At 38.5% G+C, this 26,566-nt stretch overlaps 2 protein-coding genes across 2 annotated transcripts in view; one reads left to right on the plus strand and one right to left on the minus strand.

Moving 5' to 3' along the window:
• Positions 1-26,566, plus strand: part of apobb.2 (apolipoprotein Bb, tandem duplicate 2) — a 50,300-nt gene that overhangs the window by 15,548 nt on the left and 8,186 nt on the right. Inside the window, exons 11-17 of the mRNA XM_084090646.1 lie at positions 2,152-2,298; positions 8,614-8,825; positions 8,903-9,098; positions 9,221-9,400; positions 9,482-9,661; positions 10,607-10,774; positions 12,761-12,966. Of these exons, the coding sequence (XP_083946772.1) occupies positions 2,152-2,298; positions 8,614-8,825; positions 8,903-9,098; positions 9,221-9,400; positions 9,482-9,661; positions 10,607-10,774; positions 12,761-12,966 (1,289 nt within the window). The remainder of the gene's footprint in view (positions 1-2,151; positions 2,299-8,613; positions 8,826-8,902; positions 9,099-9,220; positions 9,401-9,481; positions 9,662-10,606; positions 10,775-12,760; positions 12,967-26,566) is intronic.
• Positions 13,243-15,940, minus strand: LOC311068294 (zona pellucida sperm-binding protein 4-like). The gene is made up of 8 exons (XM_084090647.1): positions 14,852-15,940; positions 14,587-14,774; positions 14,416-14,513; positions 14,187-14,344; positions 13,918-14,110; positions 13,701-13,848; positions 13,543-13,615; positions 13,243-13,459 (listed from the first exon to the last, which is right to left on the minus strand). The coding sequence occupies exons 1-8, from the start codon at positions 15,804-15,806 to the stop codon at positions 13,383-13,385; spliced, it is 1,890 nt and encodes a 629-aa protein (XP_083946773.1). The 5' UTR covers positions 15,807-15,940; the 3' UTR covers positions 13,243-13,382.

The raw sequence follows: 26,566 nt of genomic DNA on the forward strand, positions 1-26,566 counted from the left end.
TAGACCAAAAGGACACCAGCTGCAGTAGTTATTGAGGATGGGCATATAAGTGGAGCCTCTATGTAAACCGTAATGTTTCCTAAATTGGACCCACATTTTAAGAGAGCTAGTGACTACTGGATTATCTGAAACTTTGTTTACAACTAAGGGAAGCTGAGAACAGACAACCGAATAGAGAGTGCTTTTCATTGATGATGTTTCTGTATGCACCCAAGATTTCCTAATACAAATAGGTAAGTGTTGAAAGAGGTACATAACTACATTGGGTAGAATAACCATTTTGACCAAGTTAATTCGACCTACAAGGGATAGAGGTAGAGAGGCCCACCTACACAAATCTAATTTTTTTTGCAAATAGATTATTATATGAATTCGTAAAGAGGACCCCCAGGTATTTGAAACCATCAGGCGCAATCTTGAAGGGTAAGAGTGATCGTGGAAGTTTTTTAGCTTCAGAGTTAACCAAAAAAACTTCACTTTTTTGTACATTTATCTTGTAGCCAGATAGTTGACCAAATTTGTCTAGGATATCCAAAACTGGGGGTAGGGAGGCAGCAGGGTTTGAGACATATAATAAAAGGTCGTCAGCATAAAGAGAGAGCTTGTGAACTAAACCATGACGAGAAATTCCCTCAAAGCCATTGTTGCTACGGAGCCAGATAGCTAAAGGTTCTATGGCTAGATTAAAAATTAAGGGAGAAAGGGGGCACGCTGTCGCGTCCCACGCTGAAGCGAGAAATAGGGTGATCGTATGCCATTAGTATGAACAGATGCCATAGGGGAGGAGTAAAGAAGTCGGATCCAGGAGATAAAATTAGAATCGAACACAAAATTTTCCAAAATAAAAAACAAATAACCTCATTCCACCCTGTCGAAGGCCTTCTCAGCATCCAGAGACACAATAATTTCGGGTAAGTCAGATGGGCGGGAAAAGAGAATGTTGAGAAGCCTTCTAGTGTTAAAAAAAGAGTGTCTTCCTGGGGTGAAGCCTGTCTGGTCATGAAAAATTAAACATGGTAATACACGTTCAAGGCGAGAACATAAAACTTTAGCCAGAATTTTAAAATCTACGTTCAGAAGTGATATTGGTCTATAACTACCGCAAGAAATAGGATCTTTATCCTTTTTAAGGAGAAAAGAAAAAGAGGCCTCGGATAAAGTAGGAGGAAGGCAGTCCACCTTAAAAGAGTCATTGAAAAGCAGTGCTAAAGTAGGAACTAAAAGGGGAGCAAAAGCTTTATAGAACTCAACGGTAAAGCCATCAGGGCCAGGAGATTTTCCCGGTTTCATGGAATTAATTGCTACCTGTATCTCTAATTCTGTAATTGGGTCGCCTAGATTCTTAGCAGTGTTTTCATCAATTGTGGGATATTCAAGCGAGTTGAGAAGATCTAAATTTGTAGTATTATTGGGAGGGCTTTCTGAAGTGTACAGTCTAGCATAATAGTCTGAGAAAACCAGGTTAATTTCAGCTGGTTCCGTAACTAATTCACCTGTTGGGGATCTGATACCAGAAATCCATCTTGAAGTGCTAGTCGATCGAGCCTGATAGGACAAAAGCTTACCAGCCTTGTCTCCATGCTCAAAAAAATGCTGTCTACATTGCCTAAGCTGTCTCTCTATTAAATCGGTCAACTGAAGGTTGAATTCTGAATGTAATTGAACTCTTTTAGCATAGAGGACAGGTGAAGGGGAAGCGGCATAAGAGACATCTAACTTAGACAGTTCGTCAGCTATTGTGGATAGTCTAAGTTTTTTGGCTTTCCTTACTTGTGAGGAATATGAAATTACCTGGCCGCGAATGAATGCTTTGAAAGCCTCCCACAAGGTGTGACTGCTAACATCTGGAGTCTGATTGAGTTAGAAAAACTTTGTAAATTATTTTTGATAGACCAAATCATACTCATACTGTACAATGAATTTGACATGCCAAAATGGACATTAGGCTATAACTCTCCAATGCTTCAGCATATTGGGACGAAACTTACATGTCATCATAATCATGACTCGATTGTACTTGCACATTTGTGGCACAGCACCACCTACTGGTCAAGAGAAATGAAGAATTTAGTTTTTGCTTATAACTGCTGAACGGTTTGGCCAAACATCATGAAACTGGTCTCGTTAGATTACCCTAAAAGTCTATTACAGGTCATTGGCAACATGGTGGCTGCACTGGGAGCTGCGCGTCCTGCTTTGCAGTCGTCTGTTATTCAATGCATCAAGCAGCCGGCTGCCTCCCCTGCAGTCCAACAGGCCGCGGTCCAGGTCTACAGACAGATTCCTGTACCTGAAGAGGTGAGCTGTTAAATAAACCCACAGCTCTTGGTGAGTTTGAAGTCAGTCTAAAATAGGGCTGCACAATATTGGAAAATACTGACATTGTGATATTTTGTGATATACAGCGGGAAAAATAAGTATTGAACACGTCATCATTTTTCTCAGTAAATATATTTCCAAAGGTGCTATTGACATGAAATTTTCACCAGATGTTGGTAACAACCCAAGTAAGCCATACATACAAAGAAACAAACAAAAATAAGTTCAGAAATTAAGTTATGTGTAATAATGTGAAATGACACAGGGAAAAAGTATTGAACACATGAAGAAAGGGAGGCGCAAAAAGACAACTGCTGAAAACTTACAGTAATTAAAAAGCAATCCAGCCCCCTGTCAGTGGAAATTAATAACAGCTGGTTCAGTCCCAAATGATGGCCTACAAAAAGGTCTCATTGCCAAGGTGTCACACAAGACACATCTCATGATGGGTAAAAGCGAAGAGCTGTCTCAAGACCTTCGCAACCTAACTGTTGCAAAACATAATGATGGCGTTGGTTATAGGCGCCATTCTAAGCTTCTGAATGGTCCAGTGAGCACTTTTGGGGCCATAATACGGAAGTGGAAAGACAATAATTTCACCATAAATTTGCCTCGACCAGTGCTCCTCGCAAGATTTCTGATAGAGGAGTGAAAACAATAATCAGAAGAGTTGTCCAAGAGCCAACACCAAGTTGAATGGTGTTTTTAGGGTAATGTGCACTGCCATTTCTCCTCCAAATATGGTGTGTATTATGGCATCCAAACAGTTCAATTTTGCTGTCATGTGACCACACTATATTCTCCCAGTATTTCACTGGCTTTTCCAAATCATGGGAGTCTTCCCACATGGAAATAACCTATATAAACATATATGTTTTAATATAGGTTTTGATATAGGTTTTTAATATATGTGACATATATCAAATTGGCCGTTTTCCTATATTATATGCACATATATGCACCTGTATGTTCACCTATATATGCACCTATATGTTCACCTATATATGCACCTATATGTTCACCTATATGTTCACCTATATATGCACCTATATATGCACCTATATGTTCACCTATATGTTCACCTATATGTTTACCTATAGGCCCTATATTAGTAAAATTATTAAAATCCATAGCTACTAGGCCTACACTGTAAAAAAAAAAAATCCCATATACAAACGGTAAATCTCTGGCAGCAAAGTTTCCAGACGGATTCCGTTAAATTACAGCAAATAACCATTTCACAAAATTACACGCAAAAAGCGTGAAAATACAGAATTGACTTTACAGTCAAAATGAATTAAATTACAGTACATTACGGTTTGATAATGGCTCATTAAACCGTGGAAAAAACGGATAAATGATGTCAAATTTAGGGTTTTATAAAGTTATTTTATAATAATGCTGTCTATCTACAGTAATTATCTTTTTTATATATAGTTCTCTCTAATCTCTAATTAAGTACTTAATAATAGCAAATGTACAGTCAATTTCTGTTAAATTAACTAAACGTATTTACCTGCACATTTACAGTATTACTCATTAAACAAACACTGAACATCAAAATATGTGAATGATAGGAAATACAATCTTAGTATATAATTTAGAACATGTAAAAATATCTACATTAAAAGGCAATTGCTGTATGCCTTTATACTGTAATATAACTTATTTTACACATTTACAATTACATTTTATCCAAAGTGACTTAAAAATTAAGAGAACAATAGAAGCAACAAGTGCAGTGACAAGTCCCAGTTAGTGTAGCACAGTACACAAGTTTAAAACAAAGATTTAGTATTATTGGGTCAAGTGTTTATGAAAAGATGGATCTTTAGCATTTTCTTGAAAATGTGTTGAGTTGGGCAGGTCATCCCACCAGCAGGGAACAGTCCAGGGAAAGGTCAGTGAAAGTGATTTTGTGTCTCTTCGGGATGATGGCACCACAAGGCGCCGTTCACTTGTAGAACACAAGCTTCTGGAGACACATAGATCTGAAGCAGCGAGTTTAGGTCTTGCTGCATATGTGCATATAAACTGCATATAGGTTTCATATATGCGCATACAGTGAGGAAAATAAGTATTTGAACACCCTGCTATTTTGCAAGTTCTTCCACTTGGAAATCATGGAGGGGTCTGAAATTGTCATCGTAGGTGCATGTCCACTGTGAGAGACATAATCAAAAAAAAATCCAGAAATCACAATATATGATTTTTTAACTATTTATTTGTATGATACAGCTGCAAATAAGTATTTGAACACCTGTCTATCAGCTAGAATTCTGACCCTCAAAGACCTGTTAGTCTGCCTTTAAAATGTCCACCTCCACTCCATTTATTATCCTAAATTAGATGCACCTGTTTGAGGTCGTTAGCTGCATAAAGACACCTGTCCACCCCATACAATCAGTAAGAATCCAACTACTAACATGGCCAAGACCAAAGAGCTGTCCAAAGACACTAGAGACAAAATTGTACACCTCCACAAGGCTGGAAAGGGCTACGGGGAAATTGCCAAGCAGCTTGGTGAAAAAAGGTCCACTGTTGGAGCAATCATTAGAAAATGGAAGAAGCTAAACATGACTGTCAATCTCCCTCGGACTGGGGCTCCATGCAAGATCTCACCTCGTGGGGTCTCAATGATCCTAAGAAAGGTGAGAAATCAGCCCAGAACTACACGGGAGGAGCTGGTCAATGACCTGAAAAGAGCTGGGACCACCGTTTCCAAGGTTACTGTTGGTAATACACTAAGACGTCATGGTTTGAAATCATGCATGGCACGGAAGGTTCCCCTGCTTAAACCAGCACATGTCAAGGCCCGTCTAAAGTTTGCCAATGACCATTTGGATGATCCAGAGGAGTCATGGGAGAAAGTCATGTGGTCAGATGAGACCAAAATAGAACTTTTTGGTCATAATTCCACTAAACGTGTTTGGAGGAAGAAGAATGATGAGTACCATCCCAAGAACACCATCCCTACTGTGAAGCATGGGGGTGGTAGCATCATGCTTTGGGGGTGTTTTTCTGCACATGGGACAGGGCGACTGCACTGTATTAAGGAGAGGATGACCGGGGCCATGTATTGCAAGATTTTGGGGAACAACCTCCTTCCCTCAGTTAGAGCATTGAAGATGGGTCGAGGCTGGGTCTTCCAACATGACAATGACCCGAAGCACACAGCCAGGATAACCAAGGAGTGGCTCTGTAAGAAGCATATCAAGGTTCTGGCGTGGCCTAGCCAGTCTCCAGACCTAAACCCAATAGAGAATCTTTGGAGGGAGCTCAAACTCCGTGTTTCTCAGCGACAGCCCAGAAACCTGACTGATCTAGAGAAGATCTGTGTGGAGGAGTGGGCCAAAATCCCTCCTGCAGTGTGTGCAAACCTGGTGAAAAACTACAGGAAACGTTTGACCTCTGTAATTGCAAACAAAGGCTACTGTACCAAATATTAACATTGATTTTCTCAGGTGTTCAAATACTTATTTGCAGCTGTATCATACAAATAAATAGTTAAAAAATCATACATTGTGATTTCTGGATTTTTTTTTTTAGATATTGGGCCCTATTTTAACGATCTGAAACGCAAGTGTCAAAGCTCAAAGCGCAAGTAACTTTGTGGGCGGGTCTTGGCGCTGTTGTTATTTTCCCAGCGGGATAAATGACTCTTGCGCCAGGCGCAAATCTAAAATGGGTTGGTCTGAAGTAGCTTCATTATTCATAGGTGTGGTTTGGGCGTAACGTGAAATAAACCAATCAGAGCGTCATCTCACATTCCCTTTAAGAGCAGACGCGCTTTGTTCTAAAGCGGATTCCTATTATAACGGCGGATTTGCCAGACGCGCGCCAGGAGCGGTTCACAGCCGAGGAGAGCAACGCTCTCGTCAGGGACGTTGGGGATGGAGAAACCCACCCAAATTAACTTCGGTTAAAAAGGAGTATGATAATTTGGGTAAATGTGTAAGCTAGATGTATGCTTTTATAATAAATTGTCTATCTATCTATCTATCTATCTATCTATCTATCATAATAATGTATGATTTGCAAAAATGAAAACTGCTGCTTCTGTGTAGATGAGAGAATCAAAGTGTATGCGCGTTGTGCACACGCTACATTGATTATGGCCAAGCATGCGCCCTTAAAATAGCATATGAATAACATGCGCAACCCGCCACTGACTTTAAACTATTTTTTCCTGGTTAGTGGCGCAATTGTTTTCTAAACCTGCAAAATAGCATGAAGGAACGTTTGCGCCGGAACACGCCTCCTTTTTTGCGCTGAACCGCCCAGGGAGCGCAAGTTCATTCCCTAGTTTAGCGACGTGCTTCTGTGGAGGGAAAAGCGCGCTTTGCGCGGGTGCAAAATAGGAATGATACATGCGTCAGTGTACAAAGTCAATTGCGCTGGGTGCAAGATAGGGCCCTATGTCTCTCACAGTGGACATGCACCTACGATGACAATTTCAGACCCCTCCATGATTTCTAAGTGGGAGAACTTGCAAAATAGCAGGGTGTTCAAATACTTATTTTCCTCACTGTATATCCTCATATAGGTTCTTTCCATGTGGGTTGCGTGGTGAGCGTGCATACAGGCCATGGCGGTGGAGTGCATTACTTACTGTTTTCTTTGAGACAACAGTACCTGCTATCTGCAGGTCTTTTTGAAGCTCTCCACAAGTGATCTTTGGCTCTTGGACAACTATTCTGATTATTGTTTTCACTCCTCTATCAGAAATCTTGCGAGGAGCACTGGTCGAGGCAAATTTATGGTGAAATTATTGTCTTTCCACTTCCGTATTATGGCCCCAAAAGTGCTCACTGGACCATTCAGAAGCTTAGAATGGTGCCTATAACCAATGCCATCATTATGTTTTGCAACAGTTAGGTTGCGAAGGTCTTGAGACAGCTCTTTGCTTTTACCCATCATGAGATGCGTCTTGTGTGACACCTTGGCAATGAGACCTTTTTGTAGGCCATCATTTGGGACTGAACCAGCTGTTATTAATTTCCACTGACAGGGGGCTGGATTGCTTTTTAATTACTGTAAGTTTTCAGCAGTTGTCTTGGCTTTCCACGCCTCCCTTTCTTCATGTGTTCAATACTTTTTCCCTGTGTCATTTCACATTATTACACATAACTTAATTTCTGAACTTATTTTTGTTTGTTTCTTTGTATGTATGGCTTACTTGGGTTGTTACCAACATATGGTGAAAATTTCATGTCAATAGCACCTTTGGAAATATATTTACTGAGAAAAATGATGACGTGTTCAATACTTATTTTCCCCGCTGTATATATTGTGATATATATTTTGAAAAAAATGTAGGAAGTTTCTCCCGATGACTCTAATAGTTCTATTTATAGAGAATGAATAATTCTAGAATGATTGGGTTTATTTAGTTGGGAAGTGCATCTGCATAGAAAATATATATAAAAAAGATTTTGATAGGTTGCTGGCAAATAAATAAATGTGCTGCTGGTTTCTGAGTGAAGCACTATGTTCATTTACACGCGTGCAGCTCACAGAGTCTGAGAACATCTTGATTAACGGTAATTAGCTCTGTGTCCATCCAAAGTTGCGAATGCGGTCAATGTGTGTTAGAAAAGTCGTCACTTCCTGGGAAATTGTAGCAAAATATCTGTAATAAAAAGGCTGCAGTTGGGTAAGAAACTATGACTCTTTTTTCCTAGATTATAAATGACTTGATATCATGTTATCTTGCATTCGGATTCCTTTTGTTTGTGAATGCAATCATGTGAGAAGCTTCTAGGGAATTAAACCAAATCATTCTTATGACAGACTTTGGCTCAGGCACTTCAGGTCAAACCAACCTTTGAGATTCTGCGATGCGATTGGTCCATTGGTTAGTACAGTTATCCAATCACATCCCCTGGAGGCAAAGTCACCTGAGTTTTTTTATTGCTCATAAAGGGATTTATTAGGTAAATGTGTTTCCATCGTAGTCTATGCTCATGTCTTCTTATTGTTAAAAAAATTAGCCACCTCAATAAGTGCATACGTTTTTTTAATGCTAATTTTTAGAATCTATCTGCATCTTGGCGTTTCCATCCAGTAATATAACATAGATGGGTAGAAACAGCTAATGAGACTCTGAAACACTGTCTCATGTTGTAAACGTGTGTAAATGACGCACATCACTCTGAAACTTGTTGAACGTGTTTACTTTATAAAATCACAGCATGCGCGATTGACAATCGCACTAAAGCCATATCGCGTTATTGATTTTATTTTAATATATGTCACAGCCCTAGTCTAAAGGTCATTTCATGGCTCTTACAGGGCCGAGAGGTGCTCATGCATGCTATTCTGGACAGAGCCGCATCCGTACAGAAGCGTGTAGCTGCGTATCTCATCTTGATGAAGAACCCCACGCCTGCTGAACTCGCTCAACTGACAGCGGCTCTCCTTGTTGAGGAAAATCCTCAGGTCAAGAGCTTTATCATCTCTCATATCAGCAACATCTTGAGCTCTACAGCACCAGAGACCCTGGAGTAAGTAATACATTTAATGGGAAGAACCTAATCTAATTTTCAGAAGAAAAGGTAATCTTGTTTTGTTTACTCCCTAGCTTGAGACAGAAGATTCGAGAGGCCTTTCAAGGCAATGAGATTGAAATGCTAATGGAACCAAACGAACTCTCTCGGTACTACAGACTTGGATCTTTAGAGGGAAACATGATCTTTGAATCTCCTAATGAACTTCCAAGGGAGGTCATGCTGGAGATGACCTTGAATGCTTTTGGATTTGATATGGACTTGATTGAGGTACAGAGGTCAATAAAAGTATAACATTTACTTCATTATGGCCCTATGAAATCTGTTTGATTTTTGCCAAATTCTGTTTGCCATAATCAATCAGCCCTAATATATTTGATTCTTGCTTTCAGATTGGCATAGAGGGAAAGGGCTTTGAGCCCATTGTGGAGGCTCTCTTTGGTGACGATGGATTCTTCCCAGATACTATCATGAAGACCACCTTATATGCCACCGACAAGATGCCCACCGAACTCAATGAGGTCTTAGACAACATGTTGCCGTTCATGGGAAACGATAGGAAGAAGAGACAGGTATTAAATGTAGTGAAAGTTGCAAATGGATGTATTTCTTTACAGCTGGATTACAATCTCAATCTCTTCTGTGTCCTGCAGGCTTCTCAAAACATAGTCAATGAAATCAGTCATAGTGTCAACAAGCTTATCGAGGACTTAAAGGCCCAGGATGCTCCTGAAGCAATGGTGTACCTCAAGCTTCTGGGTGCTGAACTTGGGTATCTTGATACAAAAGATGGCAAGATGATTCACAATCTCCTTAAGATGATCCCCACTGACGTGAGTACAGCTTTACCAACCACAGCTGTCATCACATGGATTCTGTCATCAGAATTAGTAATGCAAACAAGGCAGTTGTTATATCAACTTTACATTGTTCTCAAACTGTTTTATTGATGTCTTTCCGTGGTTGAAACACTGATTGATTACATGAGACATGATTGATTTCAGTAAGTTTTTCTGTATCTTTCAACATTCTTTCTGATGGTCATTGATGTTTATTTGGTAGTAACTAGTAGTAAAGAGGAAGAGATGCTCAGTTAAGTGATCTGTCACAACACAAATCCACATTTATTGGTGAATTTTGTGATGAAATTGACAGAATTTGAAAGCTGAGACTTTGTTTCTAAACAAAAGTATCAAAGCACAAAAATTATTTTGATTATTGGATGGGAGGTGCTACAAGAAAATATGTAGTAAAGTTGTCTTCATGCATCAACAGAGAAAAGCATTGACCAAAAGATTGATCTTGAGATTTAAAGTGAAGTCAATTATTTTATCCTTTAAAACTCATCTTTGATAATCAAAATGACATATTTTAAAAAATAAATTCCTGTGAAAATAATTTCTTCATGCCTTAAAAATAGCTTCAATGTAACTCAACACCCTTGCGTCATTTAGTATGGAATAATGAATATGCAAATTAGTCCCCGCCTCCACACACTCACATTAAAAATTTGACAATCCTGATCAGTATCGATTAAAAATGAGAAATCGACATTGTTAATCCAGCACTAGCGTCCACACAGCTGACATGTTTACCCATTGTAGTTTATCCACGTTGTGGAACAAAATAGACGCTGAAAACGCCATTAGAGAGACGCTAATTAAACGTCACTGTTTGGGTCATTGATTTCTATCCTCCAAAACCGTTTGCCCAAAACAACAATTTTCAGTCACCAAAATTTCTTTGCATTAATAATCAGCATTATATTTTTGAAATAGTTCCTCAAAAGACTGCTCTCAAGTGTCGACAATGAGCTTTTCCTTCACTACATCTTCATGGATAATGAGTTTTATCTGCCCACCGGAGCTGGCTTTCCACTGAGAGTGGCTCTGTCTGGTACCTTTACTCCTGGAGTCAAAGGAGGATTGAGTTTTAATCCAGTCAGGGTGAGTCCAACACACTTCAGTCGTGCGCGTGTTATTGTCAACAACAAATTATCTTGCATTTCTACTATTGTGCTCTAAAATGTGTTCATGTAAGCTGTTGTCTATGTAAATATATTGTACAATGTAATTTATTCCTGTGATCAAAGCTGAATTTTCAGCATCATTACTCCAGTCTTTAGTGTCACATAATCCTTCAGAAATCATTCTAATATGATGATTTGATGCTCAAGCAACATTTCTGATTTCAATGCTGAAAACAGTCATATTTTTGTGGAAACGTGATATATTTTTATTTTTCAGGATTCTTTGATGAATAGAAAGTTCAAAAGAACAGCATTTATTTTAAATAGAATCTTTTGTAACATTATAAATGTTTTTTAATGTCACTTTTGAGCAGTTTGATGCCTCTTTGTATAAAGTATATATATATTTGTTTTTAAAATCTTACTTGACCAAAATTTTTAAATGGTAGTGTTTCACGGTTTCCACAAAAATATGACTGAATCTCACAATCAGTCTGATGATAATCAGAAATATTACTTGAGAATCAAATGTTATATTTAATGAGTTCCTTCTCAGAAAGACACCATGTCTGGAACAGAAGCAACTTTTGCACCACTTCTGGCCACAGTACCTCTTGCGGCCTGGGCATGTGCCACACAGGATTCGAACACACGACCTGAAAGGTTTGGGGCTCGTGGCACAGGGTTTAGCAGCTTACAATACTCAGTTGATGCTAACTCACCGAACTGCAGAGGAGAGCCTTCGTGTGGGACTGAGGACACAACAGCATTACTTAGCATGTTAACCAGATTAGCATGCTAAGATAGTTTAATGCTAATGTAAGTTATGGTTAACCTGATAGCTGAAGAGCCAGATTAGAAAGAATGGCATCTGGTCAGCATGCTAACCAATTAGCAAGGTCAACTTTGAAGACAAATATCTCCGGAACGGTGGTGAATATCAAAACTCCGTTCTGGTCTGTGCACCTTGGTCCAAAGATCATCTGAGCAATGCTTCATTATGACGGACAGTCGGACAGTTTGCCGATTCATCGGAATCGGCAAAACCCAAGGAACATAATGGCATAAATCAAATTTTAAACAATGTTTTCAAAAGTTATGTGTTTTTGCAAAAAAAGTATATCTCTGGAACACAAGGTGGCACTGTGTTCAAACTTCTCGGGTACCTTAAAGAAAAACCCTTGATGATCCCTACCAAATTTAGTGAAGTTCTGTAAAATTTATATTGCAATTTATGTCAAAATTCAAAATGGTGGACACATGGTTTATCCAATCCTGTCATGACACAAGGAATCCATAGAAACCAAAGATTATGATTTTCTGACAAACTGTTCAAAAGTTATGAGTAAAAATAGCCATTTTTCAGATCTCATGACCTGTAGGTGGCGCTGTTCCCAAATTTGGAATGCTCCCTCAGAACCAATTTTTGTTTCAATTGATCAAAGTTTAGCCAAGATGAAGCCTCTGAACCAATTTTGAGTCAACCTCGTTAAGTTTCTGACATAACTTTTGAACAAAGTTATCGGCAGAGTCTTAATGTAAGATACTGAATGTGATCTGCATAATGAGAGAAATCAGGTGTACTTAATTTTTCTAGAACAAAAGGTTCAAAAGTTTGAACTGGTGGTGGCGCTATAGAGTTGGTCCTAGAGACTCCAAAATTGGTCCAATTACTATTCTTTACCATCCGTACAAGTGTGCCAAATTTCACAATTTTCCTATGTTCCGTTAATTGGGCTGCCATAGACTCCCATTTGGGAGGAATAAGAAAAATAAAAATGACAATAGGGGCTTGGCCCCTAATTAAAGTTTACTATATATATTCACATAGAAAACAGCTGTTTTACATTGTAATAATATTTTATACATTTTAATTTTTTTTTTATCAAATAAATGCTAAAACAATCTTAATCCAAACTTTTGACTGGTAGTATACTAACATGAATTAATGACTACACCACAGAGGGAATTTGCTTTGACCCTGTCTGCTGGCATTGAGTTTGTGACTGAGATTGGGACTCACTTCCCTGACTATGTTCATTGTGGTCTGGAGATGCACACGAACATCTATCATGAGAGCAGTGTTAGAGCGAAGCCCTCTGTGACCGATAGCCAGCTCAAGCTCTCCATTCCAGCTCCTCATGGGCCAACTGAGCTCATTAGCATCACGTAAGTGGATTATCAATGCATAAAGGATTTAAAAGCCCTTCACATAAAAACAAGTAGGCCTGCAAAATGGTTAAACTGATAATCATGATTCTCACTTGAGAAATCTCTTTACATTTCATCAGAATTAAAGGTAAAATAAAAAATTATAAAAGCACCCTGCTACATAAGATATTGAGCTATAAAGAAGCATTGGGGCCCAGGTTAGTAACTGGAGCTTGGCAAGTAGTTCAGTTAAATGGCTTGTTTAGCTCAAGTCAAGCACCCCAAACGGAATAAACAACGCTATAGCAAAATTGCAACCACGGTTTAGTGTGGCCCAATAAATAAAACTGAGAAGAGTCATGAAATATCCAACTCCAGTTGAAAGTCAATACCAAAGAGACTGTTGGGTTTCATGCAATTTATTAAATCAAAATTCACATGACCAGTTTGACTTCCCCACTAGACACCACAGTTTGCCCACTAGAGATGGTCTTGATGGGAGTGTCTCTTCCTGTAAAAAGATTTGTAGAAGTATGAGCATTTTAAAAAACAAATTATCACAGTTCCTGAAGTTGGTTTACAGCAAGCACTCACTTTTCCTAGTGCAACTTTGCTCACAGGAGCCAGAGGAGGGATGGCACACTGCTGTACTACAGTGGATGAAGATCTAACAGAGGGGGAAAGGGTTAAGCCATAGAATTCACTGTAAAAAGCACTAATATTAAGGGTTGCGGTAAGGCTGCAGAGCATACGGTTTCCTGCAGAGGAGCCAGTGATGCTGGATCTACAAATGTGAACATCTTCACAACAAAGCGCTTGTAGTGGGTCGGGAACTGAAGACCAGATGATCCAGCCACTGGAACCAATGTGGTCAGGTAACGATCATCCTGATAAGGGCATCTGAAAGGCAAAGAGGCAGTCAGAAATGCCTTACAGCACACTAGATGGATAAAGACTGGCCTTACTCACCCATCAACCAGAAGATCCCATTGGGGTAGACTGAGTGGACTGGGGGTTGATGTCGCCCAGCAACGTCCCAGCATCAGGACAATGTTGGGGTCGGTCCTCTCCAAAATGTGCACCTCAACAAACACAGGCTCCCGCAGGACTTTTGTAACTGGATAATCAGCGTCACTGTAGTAGGACGTGTACGCCTCGTCCCCTGAGGAAGAATGCAGTGTTTAACTAGAAACTGGAGCTTTAGAAAGGCTTTAGGCATACTTGGGACCAACACTTACCTTCTGCACAGCCTTTGGTGACACATTGACCATTTGCCAGTCTAAGCTCCACCCTGAGGGGTCCAGGAGCAGCTACTGGTGGAGGTGGAGGAACGGTGTTGACCTCCACAACCAGAGCTTCCACAGAGGTACCAGAGTACCTACACTGGAAGAGAAGCCTGGACGACAAACAGTCAGCTTGTAGCATTTGTCAATGATTCACATTTATGATAAAGCATACATCACTTACTCAAAATGGCTGTCCCTTGTAATGGAACCAAGTGGTCCGATACCCACTTCATATGAGGAGATCATTCTGTTTTCATACACCACATATCCACTGTCCTCCTGCAATTAGTAACATTGTTAGCATCCAATCCATTCTAAGCCATGCGGAACAAAACCACTAGCAGCTACTCACCATCATGCTTGTGCCACATGCAGTGACAGGGAACTGGTATATAGCAAAGAAAGGTGTGGATCCCACAGGACTGCAAGCTGGATCACTTCCACCCAGGAGACGGACTGAATCCAGGCTCAATCGAGGCAGCGTAACATCTCTAGCCACCACTACCACAAACTGACCATCTCTTATACACTGGACAGTCACTGGAACGAGTTACAAGAGCAGGTTATTGCTGAGGATCAGTTTAACATGAATGCCTCTACATTGACTCCACTCTTACCTGCCTTCCCATAGTAACACTGCTGTCCATTAAAGCAGCAGTTGATAGCAGCACACTCAGCACCACTGATACCAGGTGGTCCACATTGAATCTGCTCATAATCAGCTACAGTACATTTGTCAAGGGGCTCTGCCTGTGCCACTGGCTGCTTAGGCAGAAACTGCTGAGGAAACTGTTGACCAGCTTGCTGTTGAACTGACTGAGGAAACTGTTGACTAGCTTGCTGTTGACTAGCTTGCTGTTGAACCTGCTGAGGAAACTGTTGACTAGCTTGCTGTTGAACCTGCTGAGGAAACTGTTGACTAGCTTGCTGTTGACTAGCTTGCTGTTGAACCTGCTGAGGAAACTGTTGACTAGCTTGCTGTTGAACCTGCTGAGGAAACTGTTGACTAGCTTGCTGTTGACTAGCTTGCTGTTGAACCTGCTGAGGAAACTGTTGACTAGCTTGCTGTTGAACCTGCTGAGGAAACTGTTGACTAGCTTGCTGTTGAACCTGCTGAGGAAACTGTTGACTAGCTTGCTGTTGACTAGCTTGCTGTTGAACCTGCTGAGGAAACCGTTGACTAGCTTGCTGTTGAACCTGCTGAGGAAACCGTTGACTAGCTTGCTGTTGAACCTGCGGAGGAAACCATTGACTAGCTTGCTGTTGAACCTGCGGAGGAAACCGTTGACTAGCTTGCTGTTGAACCTGCTGAGGAAACCGTTGACTAGCTTGCTGTTGAACCTGCTGAGGAAACCATTGACTAGCTTGCTGTTGAACTGGCTTTTGAACCTGCTGAGTAAACCATTGACTAGATTGCTGTTGAACTGGCTTTTGAAACCGCTGGTCAGTTTGCTGGAACATCAGAGCTTGAGGATTCTGGGGCAGATCACTCCACTTCGGAACAGCATGACTGAACGCACAGAACCAAACACAAAGTGCCAGAGACTGAACAGCACACCAACTTCCTGCCATTGTTCAACAGCTAGTCACACTGCTGAGGTGCTGCCCTTTGGTCTTTTTGTACTCTACAGACTTTGGCTAATTAATGGTAATCCCTCCCTCTTCATTAACAGTCATGATTCTCCAGACTTGCATGAGTGGGAGTTTATACAACTGAGTGTTTCCATTTGTTCTTAAGATTAAATATTCCTTGTTTTTTCCACCCTTTTTGAACATACATAGAATGCACATATTGAGCTGAATTCAGAATAGTTTACTAGTACTATTTCTGCCGTTCAGAATTCAGCTTGTGTTTTATGCCTCATCAGGTGAATATAATAGTTCTGGATTGTTTTTTTTCTTCTTCCAATTCTGAGGGTTGTTCCATAAAAGACGCTTAGAAAAGCGGGGATTAAACTCCAAAACCGGACTTGAATGAGCCTAACAAATAAGTTGGGGCTAAAGTGGTTCCATAAAAGGTAATTGAAGTTCACGCAATCTCACTAATTTGATCCAGGTTTATCAAGTCTAGATAATTGCGTGTGCACGCGTTTCTTAAGCAGCCCTAGAGGTCGATCGTGGATCAAATCGATCCACCATCAAACAGCGTATATTTTGTGCTGTTTTATGCGTTTGTGATATGTTTTTTTTTCTCCTCAGTGCAAAACTTACATTTTACAGTTATATTCTGCATCTGTAAATGTTAGAAAGTCATGCAAATGTATCCATTTTGCTGCTAATCTTCATATTGAACGAGCGCTGCTGCGCGCATGCGCACCAAATAGGAGCGCAATAATTCTGACTAAAATATACATTTTGCTTGGAAAATTAATATGCGATATTTTATACTAGAAATATCTTCTGCTTATAATAATTTATCTTTAGGATGTTGGATAAGTTGCAGTGAACTTCTAGCGAACAGAAGTACTTCAGTGAACAGAAGTAGCCTAATTAGGGAAGATTTTTTTTAAAGAAACTAAATATATAAAGATACATCATATAGTTTTGGGTATATGACCTATGCTACTTAATAAAGATGATTACAGCTTTTAATGCAATAATTTTTTGGAGAAAGCAAGAATCCCCAGTTTTAAATGAGTAGATTTAATTTCTAAAGTACATTATGGAGAGGATAACATGAAATTAAGAGCAAATGTATACAATTTGAAAAGATATGTGCAACTCTAAAATCAAAGAATATTCCATAAAATAAAGGAATATATATTAGCCTACATTAACTACATTTTTATATAACCCTCCCTCCCTTTTATTTCTGGTTATTTGTTATTTTATTTATTTACTTATTTAATATTGAATATTTGATATTCAAATAATATTACTTGAATAACTATTAGGAATTATGTGTCATTATAAGAGTTTGATATAAATATGTGAATGTTAAATTTTTCTTAATATTTATTTATTGTTTTTTGTCTTTTCCCCCTTAAATCATATGTAAATGTGTCTAACTATGTACTTTTTGGTTATTGTTCTAATCGTGTTTTTTAGGCTATGTGTTGGTGGGTATTATCACAAAAGAAAAAAAGTAGAAGGAAAAATAAGGAATATTTATTGGGGGAAAATATGATGTCTTTAAAGGAACTGTCCATTTGTATAAAGACATAATAAAGTACACAATAAATAAATAAATAAATATATATATATATATATATATATATATATATATATATATATATATATATATGCTAAAATATTTGTTATTTGGACATTAGATGTGCCTTATTTAGAATTTTAAACCAAGTGTATTTTTATGATATAACTGTAAAGGGACTATTGTAATGGGGTAAATCAAATGTAGGCTAATATACTGTCAATTACTAAGCTCAGATTCATCTTACCAGTTAAAATTTATACTGTGCTTTTGTAATTATTTATTTTTAATTTTGTGATTTTAACTTCTGCTTTACAAAGCTTTTTTTTAGATTGTGTTCTAATGTTCTTCTAATCATAAACATGTACTACAGCTGCCAAACAAAACCAGAGAGAAATGTATTCATAAATCAAAATCTAATTAAATCTTGGGCACAAAACATTCAGCCAGGAAAAAAAGAAAACCTGTAGTATATATATTGTATTTAGGCCTATCTATCTATATATCTATATATATCTATATATAGGTCTATATTGTCTAATTTATCATTGTAGCCTTATTTAAGTTGATTTTCTGTATACTGTGTATTTATTTTTGGACTAATAGTGGTTAATAAAGTCCAATAATGGCATGAGAGGGTGTCAGTGGTAATATCATTGTGTTCCTATTGGTCAGTGTTAGAGGATCTGTGTAACAGCTGAGGCTTAGCCTGACAGTTAGCCTGCCCTGAGGGTTGTTCCATAAAACAAGATTAGAATACAAGCCAGGCTTATTTTGGTTAGTCAGACTTATTGTCGGTGGATTCTGTTTCATAAAGCAAACTTAAAATAGTTCAAACTCAGTTACCCTGGCAACTTATGCTGGGAAACTAGCCTGGTCCAGGGCAGGCTAACTGTCAGGCTAAGCCTCAGCTGTTACACAGATCCTCTAACACTGACCAACAAGAACACAATGATATTACCACTGACACTCTCTCATACCATTATTGGACTTTATTAACCACTATTAGTCCAAAAATAAATACACAGTATACAGAAAATAAACTTTAAATAAGGCTACAATGATAAATTAGACAATATAGATAGATAGATAGATAGATAGATAGATAGATAGATAGATAGATAGATAGATAGATAGATAGATAGATAGATAGATAGATAGATATACTACAGGTTTTCTTTTTTTACTGGCTGAATGTTTTGTGCCCAATATTTAATTAGACTGTTTTAAAGATTTATGAATACATTTCTCTCTGGTTTTGTTTGGCAGCTGTAGTGCATGTTTATGATTATTAGAAGAACATTAGAACACAATCTAAAAAAAGTTAAAATTAAAAATAAATAATTACAAAACCACAGTATAAATTTTATCTGGTAAGATGAATCTGAGCTTAGTAATTGACAGTATATTAGCCTACATTTGATTTACCCCATTACAATAGTCCCTTTACAGTTATTGCTACAGTTATTACAGTTAATGTCCAAATAACAAATATTTTAGCATATATATATATATATATATATATATATATATATATATATATATATATATATATTATGTACTTTATTGTGGCTTTCAATTCAAACACATTTAACACAATTATACAAATGGACAGTTCCTTTAAAGACATCATATTTTCCCCCAATAAATATTCATTTATTATTTATTTTTCCTTCTACTTTTTTTTTCTTTTGTGATAATACCCACCAACACATAGCCTAAAAAACACATGATTAGAACAATAACCAAAAAGTACATAGTTAGACACATTTACATATGATTTAAGGGGGAAAAGACAAAAAAACAATAAATAAATATTAATAAAAATGTAACATTCACATATTTATATCAAACTCTTATAATGACACATAATTCCTAATAGTTATTCAAGTAATATTATTTGAATATCAAATATTCAATATTAAATAAGTCATTAAATAAAATAACAAATAACTAGAAATAAAAGGAGGGAGAGTTATATAAAAATTTAGTTAATGTAGGCTAATATATATTCCTTTCTTTGATTTTAGAGTTGCACATATCTTTTCAAAATGTATACATTTGCTCTTAATTTCATGTTATCCTCTCCATAATGTACTTTAGAAATTACATCTACTCATTTAAAACTGGGGATTCTTGCTTTCACCAAAAAATTATTGCATTAAAAGCTGTAATTCTCAGCATTCTAAATAAGTATACATCATCTCTTTATTAAGTAGCATAGGTCATATACCCAAAACTATATTTTGTATCTTTATATATTTAGTTTCTTAAAATAAACTTCCCTGAATTAGGCTACTTCTGTTCACTGAAGTACTTCTGTTCGCTAGAAGTTCACTGCAACTTATCCAACATCCTAAAGATAAATTATTATAATTAGAAGATATTTCTAGTGTTATAAAATATCGCGTATTAATTTTCCAAGCAAAATGTATATTTCAGTCAGAATTATTGCGCTCCTATTTGGTGCGCATGCGCGCAGCAGCGCTCGTTCAAAATGAAGATTAGCAGCAAAATGGATACATTTGCATGACTTTCTAACATTTACAGATGGAGGATATAACTGTAAAATGTAAGTTTTGCACTGAGGGGGAAAAAACACATATCACAAACGCATAAAACAGCACAAAATATACGCTGTTTGATGGTGGATCGATTTGATCCATGATCGACCTCTAGGGCTGCTTAAGAAACGCGTGCACACGCAATTATCTAGACTTGATAAACCTGGATCAAATTAGTGAGATTGCGTGAACTTCAATTACCTTTTATGGAACCACTTTAGCCCCAACTTATTTGTTAGGCTCATTCAAGTCCGGTTTTGGAGTTTAATCCCCGCTTTTCTAAGCGTCTTTTATGGAACAACCCTCTGGACCATAGTTTCCCAGCATAAGTTGCCAGGGTAACTGAGTTTGAACTATTTTAAGTTTGCTTTATGAAACAGAATCCACCGACAATAAGTCTGACTTACCAAAATAAGCCTGGCTTGTATTCTAATCTTGTTTTATGGAACAACCCTCTGGCCCGTGACTCAAGAGTTTAACATGCAGGATTATGTTGTAATGATATGGAAGCCTTTATCAGCAATAGCTGCTGTATTCTTAAATTTTGCATCATTAAAAAGGTAATTTATATAATAAAGGCTTTTAATATCTAGCACACATTGTAAGATCCTTCAGTATACCTCAATATTTTAGGTAGCAAGGTGCAGACTAGACCTGAAATTGAAGCAATAATATACCTCAAATTCATTGAAACATGCACATTTATTGTAATATGAGTCTTGTCAGAAAAGAACATGATCCGTTTAAGTCTCTCTTCACCAAAACAATTATTTTGCCTGCGGTCATCACCGTTGAATAAACACTAGTGGGACCACCCTGAAAAAGGTCCTGTCCTTCATCCCAAGTCATATGTAATGCAGGTTGAAATTAATTTTGTTCTAGACAATGCTGTACTGTACATGACTATAAAAAGTTGCAATTACCTTTTTTATTCCATGGCGGAAACAAGATTCCATAGTTTTTTAGAACATCAGCGTTTTTTTTCCAGCCCAAAGAAAGCACACGTGAATGCCAGGTTGGGAAAATTAAGTAAAACACTTGGCAGAAAATGTATTGATTTAATAGAAAAGCTCTGATTGGGGGATTTAACCCTTTCACGCATAGTGGTCACTACAGTGGACAGCTATTAAAAAAGCATTTTCTTGAATTTGCACGGGTTTTTATGGCAAAGTTGCACATCAGCCTCTTCATTGGACCCTGGTGCATCATCCTATAAATTGCAACCAAGTGGCAAGCCGTTGTGTTTCGATTTTTTCCCCCTCCAAACCAAGATGGCCAAGGGTCAGTCAGACATGCCAAGTTGCTCCGGAATATCCACCCATTCCTTCTATCCTAGGAGACTCTTGTAGGTAAAAAAAAATATTGCAGCATCAAGCAATATCTAATGAGTCATATCACAGTAAAATTTTCCTAGTTTTGATTTTAGATTGAGAGAAAACTCTGATTAATCACATGTCCACTGTAGTGGACGTCATGCATCAGTTGCTATATTTCAGCTACAATTCATAATTATAATGTGAATATTGTTTTTGAAATTTAAAACTTAAAAACTTAATCTGCAGTGACTTTTTTTACTGTAAATAAATGTACTTGTATTATTAGAATGTTATTTTCATTGACATCGAAAAAAGTCATGTGATTACATAATGTATGAGTCTTGTAATGCATTACTTTACTTGTTAGATCAAAAAGTAATCTGATTTCGTAATGCATGTTACTTGTAATGCGTTTCCTTACTCATAACATCAAAAAGTAATCTGATTAGGTAATGCACATTACTTGTAGTTAATTACTTGTTAGATAAAAAAGTAATCTGATTAGGCAAGGCAAGGCAAGGCAAGTTTATTTATATAGCACATTTCATACACAGTGGCAATTCAAAGTGCTTTACATAGAAGAAATTAAAATAATAAAAAGAAATAAGAATAATTAAAACAGTTTATAAAAATAAAAATAAAATACAGTACAGTACAAACAGTCGGACGAACATTGGCACAGTGCTCATTCATTAAATGCATAGTTAAACAGAAGTGTTTTGAGTCTGGATTTGAAAGTGTCTACTGTAGGAGCACATCTGATCTCCTCTGGAAGCTGGTTCCAGCATAATAGCTAAAAGCGGACTCGCCATGCTTAGAGTGAACCCTTGGTAATTCTAGCTGATATGATCCTAGTGATCTGAGTGATCTGTTGGGTTTATATTCAGTGAGCATATCTGCAATGTATTGAGGTCCTAGGCCATTGAATGATTTATATACCAGTAATAATACTTTAAAATCAATCCTAAATTTAACTGGGAGCCAGTGTAAAGACCTGAGGACTGGTGTGATATGTTCATATTTTCTGGCTCTGCTCAGAATCCTGGCGGCAGCGTTCTGTATGAGCTGCAACTGTCTTATGGTCTTTTTGGGAAGGCCAGTGAGGAGTCCATTACAATAATCCACCCTGCTGGTGATGAAAGCATGAACAAGTTTCTCTAAGTCTTGTCTGGAAACAAAGTATCTAATTCTTGCAATATTTTTTAGATGATAGTATGCTGATTTAGTTATTGCTTTGACATGACTACTGAAACTAAGGTCTGACTCTAGTGTCACACCAAGATTCCTGACTTGATGTTTAGTTGTTTGACCCCTAGAGTGAAGGTATGCGTTCACCTTGAGAACTTCATCTTTGTTTCCAAACGCAATAACTTCAGTTTTGTCTTTGTTTAACTGAAGAAAGTTTTGACACATCCAACTGTTGACTTCATCAATGCATTGGCACAGGGAGTCAATGGGGCTGTAATCGTTAGGCGATAGGGCTAAGTAGATCTGTGTGTCGTCTGCATAGCTGTGGTAAGCAATTTGGTTCTTTCTCATTATTTGGCTCATTGGGAGCATATACAGGTTGAACAGGAGTGGCGCAAGAATTGAGCCTTGAGGGACTCCGCATGTCATGGATGTCCACTCAGACTTATGGTCTCCTATACTCACATAATAACCTCTCCCATCTAAGTATGACCTGAACCATTTTAGGACTATCCCAGAAAGCCCCACCCAGTTTTCCAGCCTGTCAAGAAGTATGTTATGATCGACAGTGTCAAATGCAGCACTGAGGTCGAGTAGTACAAGCACTGATATTTTGCCTGAATCAGTATTTAAGCGAATATCGTTTATTATCTTTATGAGCGCTGTCTCTGTGCTGTGATGTGGTCGGAAACCAGATTGAAAATTGTCAAAGTATCCATTCGCGCATAAGAATTTGTTCAGCTGATTGAAGACAACTTTTTCAATGATCTTGCCTATGAAAGGAAGATTTGAGATCGGCCTATAGTTGCTTAATACGGTCTTATCCAGATTGTTCTTTTTCAGGAGGGGCTTGACAACTGCAGTTTTCAGGGAGTTTGGAAAACTCCCAGAGAGAAGTGAAGCATTTACCACTTCTAAAAGATCTGCTTCTAAACTGTTTAACACACTTTTGAAAAATGATGTGGGAAGTGTGTCAAGAGCGCAGGTTGATGTTTTAAGGTGCTGTACGGTTTCTTCCAAAATTGTGCCATCAATTTCTTTGAAGTCAGACATAGTAACAACTTTCTCAGGTGGTTTGATGATCTGTCTGACCCCAGTGCAACTCAAGGATGTGCTGATCACCTTTCTGATATTATTGATTTTCTCAGAGAAGAAAGAAGCAAACTCACTGCACTTGTTGTCTGAGAGCATTTCACTGGGAATCTGGCTTGGGGGGTTTGTCAGTCTCTCTACAGTAGCAGAAAGAATGCGTGTGTTGTTTAAATTACTGTTTATAATATTTGAGAAGAAAGTCTGTCTAGCTTTGCCTAGTTCCATATTAAAAGCATGTAGGCTGTCTTTGTAGATGTTATAATGGACTACAAGTTTTGTCTTCCGCCACATGCGTTCTGCTTTTCTGCATTGTCTTTTAATATTTTGCACTGTTGTTGAGTTTCTCCAAGGTGCTTTTTGTCTGCCACTCTTCTTCCTGACTTTCACAGGAGCAATATCATCAATTACACTTTTAACTTTTGAGTTAAAGGAATCAAGGAGAAAATCAACAGAGTCTGCAGATATGCTTGGTGTTAAGGATATAGCCTTCATAAATAGTACACTAGTGTTCTCATTTAAGCATCTCTTCTTGACAGACACAGATCTAACTTCAGTGGCAGGAGAGATCAATATATCAAAGAAAATACAGAAATGATCAGACAGTGCTACATCCTTAATAACAATCGATGAAATGTTTAGACCCTTACTGATAAGTAAATCTAGAGTGTGACCACGATTGTGTGTGGGTCCATGTACATGCTGAGTCAGATCAAAAGTTTTTAAAACAGTATTGATTTCTTTTGCCATATTGGTTTCTGCATTATCTATGTGGATGTTTAAATCTCCAGCAATGGCAAAACAGTCAAACTCTGATGTAATTGTTGATAACAGTTCTGTAAAGTCCTCAGCAAAGGCTGGAGAGTATTTTGGAGGCCTGTAAATAATGATAAGTAAAATGCGTGGAGCACCTTTTAACACAATACCCAGATATTCGAAAGACAAGTAATTCCCAAATGATTTTTGCTTACATTGATAGATATCTTTAAAAAGAGCAGCTAGACCCCCACCTCTCTTAACAGCTCTGCAGACACTCATAAAAGTAAAGTTAGGAGGGGCTGCTTCATTGAGGATTGTTGCACTGCAGCTGTCTTCTAGCCAGGTTTCATTTAAAAGCATAAAATCCAGATTGTTTGTGGTTATTAACTCGTTGACTAGAAGTGATTTATTTTTAAGTGAGCGGATGTTAAAGAGTGCTAACTTAACAGTCTTACTTTTCCCCACAGCAATATTAGTTTGACGTGTAATAGGCACCAGATTAGTTAGGTTTGCTGTACGGCTATTGAAGGCCTTAGACTTTCTATCTTGTAATAGAACAGCAATAGAGGAAGATACAGGCACACTGGGTTCCCGTTTGTTCTGTAAACATTTGAGAAAGTTACTGTTATCAAAACGGGGACCCAACACATATCACTGAGAGCTGGTATCAGTTGTTTTTGGTTCACCTCGAGCAGATGGAGGAGGGTGTAGGCCCTGGCGTTGTGGCAGAGGCCGAAGAGCTCTCACAGGAGGGGGAGGGCGAGCTGGGCCCGCAGGCTTTGCTGCAGGCTTTGCTGCAGGCTTCGAAGCGGGTGGTAATGGTGCCTGTCTTTTTTTGGTTGGAATCTGGGGGCTTGCAGCAAAAGAGTGGGATAGTCTGGTTCCAGCACACACCAGTTCTTCCATTTTCTGTGAGAAGCACAGAAGGGGCGAGGCTGGAGAGAGGGAGAGAGTGTCTGGTGAAAGAGGCTGTTTCTCTGGTGTTATCGGAGGTTGTGATATGCTGTCCTGGCTTCCCTGGCTGTTTTCCAGAAAGTCGTCCTTGGGTGGTGAATCTTGGAGCAGTTCTGATATGTCTGTCTGTGGTGAGCTCTGTGGGCAGGGCTCAGCTGATATTGTGTCCGTGAGCAGAGGTTGTTGTGGCGGAGTGGTGTTATCGTGTCCATTTTGCTGCTGAAGTGAAGTCCCGTGGTCATTCATACTGTGTCCAGGTGTGTGTGTGCCGTTCAGATTGAGTGGATAGGCACAAACTGCAGAAGGATGATTGAGGGAGAAGTAGATATTGTCCTTTAACACTCTTGAACCAAGTTTGTTTGGGTGATGGCCATCCCGATGAAACAGTTGTCTCTGACTCCAGAAAAGATTGAAATTGTCAATGAAGTTAACTCCTTTTATATTGCAGGTTTTTTGCAGCCATGTATTAAGCCCAAGTAACCGTGAAAACCTGTTTGTTCCTCTTGCTGGGAGAGGTCCACTGATGAATGTTTGAACTTTCAGTCTTTCAAGTGTTTCAAAAAGTTCATTGAAATCCTTCTTAAGGAGTTCTGACTGCTCTTTATGAATATCATTCTTCCCCACATGAATGATGAGTCGATTTGCAGTCTTATGTTTCATCAGAATGTTATGAAGTTCCCTGTTTATATCAGAAGTTGTTGCTTGTGGAAGGCAGCATGTAGTTGTGTCCCTGTCGCTAATGTTTCTGATTATGGAGTCCCCCACTATCAGAGTCCTGGGCTCGGCTGCGCTCTGAGCTGAGTGCCGCTGTCTGCTCGACCTTGAGCGCCAGTTAGCATCAGTGTTAGCCACTGGCCCATTCAGTCTGTGTTCGATCACATTCATCACATTTGGGGATTCCTCATTTACATTCATTAGCACTTCAAATCTGTTCTCAAGATGTATAGGCGGTGGTAGGAGACCAGTGTTTGCAATCCTTGTCAGAGCTGTATCTGGGGTAGAGGATGCTACTGCGGCAATATGTGATGCTCGTGACAGTCTGATGTCTCGAGTGCCTTTGGGTCTCCCTCCCTGTTTGTGCCATCGATTAGTAAGTCGATCGGCTTGTTTCTCTACCTGTCGAGGAGCACTAGTTTCATGGGACTCACCGGTATGCTGAGGGTGTCCATGACGAAGCTCTGTTGTGTGCTCCGTCTGGTTTGGTGGTCCCGTAAGTAACTTTGTTTCAAGAACTGCAATCCTTTGTAAAAGTCTGTGGCAGTTGGTGCAGCAAGTAGATTCCAGAAGAGGCATTTTCTCTTATCCTTGTAG

This window comes from Abramis brama (assembly GCF_963993115.1).
Source record: "Abramis brama genome assembly, chromosome: 18".
Taxonomy (NCBI): Eukaryota; Metazoa; Chordata; class Actinopteri; order Cypriniformes; family Leuciscidae; genus Abramis; species Abramis brama.

Coding starts and splice junctions, on each gene's coding strand:
- LOC311068294 (XM_084090647.1), bottom strand. CDS start 15,806: ATGGCAGGAAGTTGGTGTGCTGTTCAGTCTCTGGCACTTTGTGTTTGG. Junction 14,111..14,186: donor CACCAAAGGCTGTGCAGAAG/GTAAGTGTTGGT, acceptor ATTCTTCCTCAG/GGGACGAGGCGTACACGTCC. Junction 13,460..13,542: donor GCAAAGTTGCACTAGGAAAA/GTGAGTGCTTGC, acceptor ATCTTTTTACAG/GAAGAGACACTCCCATCAAG.